Below are 4,891 nucleotides of genomic sequence, written 5' to 3' on the forward strand. Positions count from 1 at the left end.
GCTACATCCAAACTAATATTTCATGAGAACGAAGACTGAAAGCTTGGTAAATCTCTTTCTGTTCCCCCTGCCCTGCCCAGTCTCGTTGCTTCATGTTCGCCTCTGTTCTCATGATTGAAATTGATTTAAATGACATTTACAGTGCATAGCAAGTAATAAAAGAAAGAGATCCTCAGCACAAGGTATCACCCAACAGGCTCCCCTAAACCACTAGATAGAAACACCACCTGTGTCACCTGGCCTGCACAGAGGAACTAGCTTTCTTCTGAGCAAGGACAAGTGGGCTCTGGAAGCACCAGAAGCACCCCGTCCGAGCCAGATGGACCCTGTTCTTTATCAGGGTGACACTGTGAACCCTGTCGCCCCTGTGTTCTCGTGGATGGTGGCCTTGGAGTCTTCCAGATGCAAGATCTGACTTTTGTACTTCTCCTGCCAGTCCTCCACAATGTACTGGTGGTATGGGTCCTGGGAGTGCTCCCGCCGCTTCGACTTCACCGTGCTCACCAGGATGGCCACCACGATGAAGGAGAACATGCCGATCATCACCATGAGGTACAGGATGACGTAGTAGAAGTTCTCGGCATCCACTCTGGCCTGGAGGGCCTGTTCCTCGGCTGTTGTGTTCCTCCTCCAGTTATCCATGTAAGTAATAAAAATCTTTCTGAAGACATCCTCCAGTGTCTGGGTAAAATTGGCTAATGTGGCCATGTTTCCCCTGGCTGTAATTAAATGAGAATAGAGATTAGCAAGGTTAAGGCTCTTCCTCCCTTTGGCTACCTCCACGGAGGTGGGGAGGTGAGAGCAAGTGGAGAGAATGCAGTCTCTAAGCCAGGCTAGTGAGGGACTGAATTCAAAATTGGGTAGTCTTTAAATCAAACAGTCGCTTTTATTCATTTTTTAATGTACTGCTACAATAAAATGTAATAGAAGACATAACACTGTACAAAGGCATTTATACATAATACATATGCACAAATTAAAATGGAGAAAGACTAGAAGGAAGTAGATCAGAATGTGTACATATATACGGATGCTTATATAACCATGCATTTTTTGCTTTTCTTGGTGTTTTTCTTAAATGTTGAATTCTTATCAATCATCGTGCATTTGTTTGTGCTGAAAAACACAGGTGACCTCTCTCAGCCACTAGCAAATGCATTCATGTGTGTACCTGTGTTCATGACATGCATCCAGCATGATGTATTCATGTGTGTACCTGTGTTCATGACATGCATCCAGCATGATACATTCATATGTGTACCTGTGTTCATGGCATACATCCAGCATGATGCATTCATGTGTGTACATGTGTTCATGACATGCATCCAGCATGATGCATTCATGTGTGTACATATGTTCATGGCATACATCCAACATGATGCATTCATGTGTGTACCTGTGTTCATGGCATACATCCAGCATGATGCATTCATGTGTGTACATGTGTTCATGGCATACAACCAGCATGATGCATTCATGTGTGTACCTGTGTTCATGGCATACATCTAGCATGATGCATTCATGTGTGTACATGTGTTCATGGCATACATCCAGCATGATACATTCATATGTGTACCTGTGTTCATGGCATACATCCAGCATGATGCATTCATGTGTGTACATGTGTTCATGACATGCATCCAGCATGATGCATTCATGTGTGTACATATGTTCATGGCATACATCCAACATGTGTGTACATGTGTTCATGACATGCATCCAGCATGATGCATTCATATGTGTACATATGTTCATGGCATACATCCAGCATGATGCATTCATGTGTGTACCTGTGTTCATGGCATACATCCAGCATGATGCATTCATGTGTGTACATGTGTTCATGGCATACAACCAGCATGATGCATTCATGTGTGTACCTGTGTTCATGGCATACATCCAGCATGATGCATTCATGTGTGTACATGTGTTCATGGCATACATCTAGCATGATGCATTCATGTGTGTACCTGTGTTCATGGCATACATCCAGCATGATGCATTCATGTGTGTACATGTGTTCATGGCATACATCCAGGATGATGCATTCATGTGTGTACATGTGTTCATGGCATACATCCAGCATGATGCATTCATGTGTGTACCTATGTTCATGGCATACATCCAGGATGCTTGCTGTTCAAAGAAGCAGAGGCACTTGCTTTTATAAGCTGCAAGGATTTACACGCAGCAATATGGCAAAAGTTTGCAAAGGTAGATTTTTAAAAATATGACCTATGTCCTAGGCTTATCAAGTGTGCCCTTCTTAGGGCCCAAGATAGCTACATACGCAGCCTCAAAGCATAAAGCTACTTAAAACACTAAGAAATTATGAGGTGCTGTGTGGGTGTGTATCTGTGTGTGTCTGTGAATGATTGTGGTGTGTATGTGTATGTGTGTGATATGTATGTATGTGTGTGTGGTGTGTGTGGTGTGTGTGGTGTATGTTGTATGTGTGTGTACGTGGTGTATGTATAATGAGTGTGTGTATGTGTGGTACATGTGTGTAGTGAGTGTATATGTGTGTGTATGTGGTATGTGTATAATGAGTATGTATATATGTGGTATGTGTGTGTGTGGTGAGTGTGTGTGTATGTGGTATGTGTGTCATATGGTTTGTATGTATGTACAACTATTGCAGTTTATGAGATTATTCTATGTAACTACTTGATGACACAGTTCTGGTGTGTGAACTTTGATGATGACATTTGTCACAATGTCAAAAGGTTGGCTGTGGCTGGTGGACAAACCTTATACACACACACACACACACACACACACACACACACCAGAAAAGAGTATTTTAGATAGTGATGCCAAAAAATAAGCGGAGCTTTCTTTACCATCAAATCCCTCTCATTTTCATCCCCACAGCCTCTGTGCAGCCACTGCCATCTCTCTGAAGCACTGTGTGGTCCTCCTGGAAACATTTCTTTAGGGTGCAAGTGCCTTTTTCTCTCTGCACAAGGATGTCCTCTCTATAAGAGGGGAGTTAGGGCTATACCATCACCTTACATCACAGGACCTTCCTGCTGTTCTTAAAATAACCTCCTAATTCCTTAACAAGATTTGCCTGGCCTGGCCTGAGTTCCCACCTGACTCACTCCTGAGATTGACCCTTGTAGTAGGAGAGTTACGGCTTATGTGTATTATAGTATGAGGGATACAGCTTATGTGCATTATGAGGGATACAGCTTATGTGCATTATAATATGAGGGAGCCCAGCAGTGGTGGTGCACACCTTTAATCCCAGCACTTGGGAAGCAGAGGCAGGCGGATCTCTGAGTTCGAGGGCAGCCTGGTCTACAGAGTGAGTTCCAGGACAGCCAAGGTGACACAGAGAAACCCTGTCTTGAAAAACCAAAAGAAAAAAGAAAAAAAAAAAAGAAAGAAAGAAAGAAAGAAAAAGGCGTATGTGCATTATGAGGAAAAAGGCTTATGTGCACTATAATACGAGGGATACGGCTTATGTGCATCCGACTAGTCATGGCTACTTCTTTTCCTCCCAGCCATTTCCTGTCTGAGAACAGCGATTCTCCCCTTGCTACCTAGACTATTGCGCCCTCTCCCCCGCACTCCCTTTGTCCCAGCGTGTGCACTGCTGTGAACATGGCAGCCTCTCTCCCCTCAGGGACAGGCTGTGTCAGGCAGCCTCATCTGGAGAAGACCACTCAGAACTTCTCCCATGAAACGCATCCTCCCATTACCTACATTGAGAATCCTATTCCCAGTATATATTTTACATCTGACTTTTAAAAGAAGACATATTTATTTAAATTTTACATGTGTGGGTATTTTGTCTGCATGTATGTATACATACCATGTGCATGGTGGGTGCCTCAGAAGGCAGAAGGCAAGAAGGTATTATAGCCCTTGGAAGTGGAGTTATAGATATTTGTGGGCTGCCATGTGTGTTCTGGGAACTGAACTCTGGTCCTCTGTAAGCACAACTCTGCCTCGTGAGCCATAGCTCCTGCCCCTCACCTGACATCCTTCTTGCCACTCAAAGCTTGGTAGGCTAAAAAGAAAGTTAGCAAACAGATGAGCTTGGTCCCAGGTACACACTGAGCACACTTTCCAAGAGGTGAGGCAGAGGTGAGGCATTGTTGTTTAAATAATGTTTGCTCTGAAGGAATTATTTTTCTGCTCAAAGTTTATGTATACATATAGGAAGCTCTAAGTTCACTTTCAGGGGACCCCTAGGCTCTCCACCATCCACAGGACTCTTGAGAGAGATTTCAACAACTCACTCCACTGGAGCTTCTGGGGCCTGCTTCCTGGTGTGGACACAGTAGGCAGCCTGGAGGGCTGGGCAGCCTGGCCTGCACTCCCATTGTTTGCGCAGCTCTTTGCTGCTAAGCAGATCACGAGGACTTTTTTGTTCAGATTTAATCTTAGGCTTGAAAGGGCCCAGGAGGATTAAATAAATGCCTGAGTGCGGCCCTCTGCCCAGGCTGAGGAAGTCTTAGGGGCTCACTGTTTGTATACTGAGGCATGGGATGTGGCTTGCCCGGAAGTCTAGCCAAGGCTCTGTGTGAAAGCAATTTTATTGATAGAGACCATGTTAAAACTATTCAAATGCTAAGCAGAACGCACAATGAGAGGAAAGGAATATTGGAGTGAAAGGCAGTCAGGGCGAGGAGAGGGAACTGTAAGGGAGGATTGGCCAAAGCTAAAAACCGCAGGGAAACATCACACTTTGTGCACCAATTTCCAATAGTGAGGCAAGAACAGGGGAGATGAAGGCTGGGTGGCAAGGGTTAACGGCCAAGCCTGAGGGCCTGGGCCTGCATATGTAATCCCCGCGCTCCTGGGGAGAGATGGGAGGTAGGCACCAGAGGGTCCTGGGAAGCTAACCTGCTAATTTGCCTGAACACAGCAGCAAATCTGA

At 44.8% G+C, this 4,891-nt stretch overlaps 1 protein-coding gene across 1 annotated transcript; it reads right to left on the reverse strand.

Moving 5' to 3' along the window:
• Positions 1-305: 305 nt before the first annotated feature.
• On the reverse strand, positions 306-708 carry Kcne2 (potassium voltage-gated channel subfamily E regulatory subunit 2). The gene has a single exon (XM_052159156.1). The coding sequence runs from the start codon at positions 706-708 to the stop codon at positions 337-339; it is 372 nt and encodes a 123-aa protein (XP_052015116.1). The 3' UTR covers positions 306-336.
• Positions 709-4,891: the final 4,183 nt, after the last annotated feature.

This window comes from Apodemus sylvaticus, chromosome 15, assembly GCF_947179515.1.
Source record: "Apodemus sylvaticus chromosome 15, mApoSyl1.1, whole genome shotgun sequence".
Classification (NCBI taxonomy): domain Eukaryota; kingdom Metazoa; phylum Chordata; class Mammalia; order Rodentia; family Muridae; genus Apodemus; species Apodemus sylvaticus.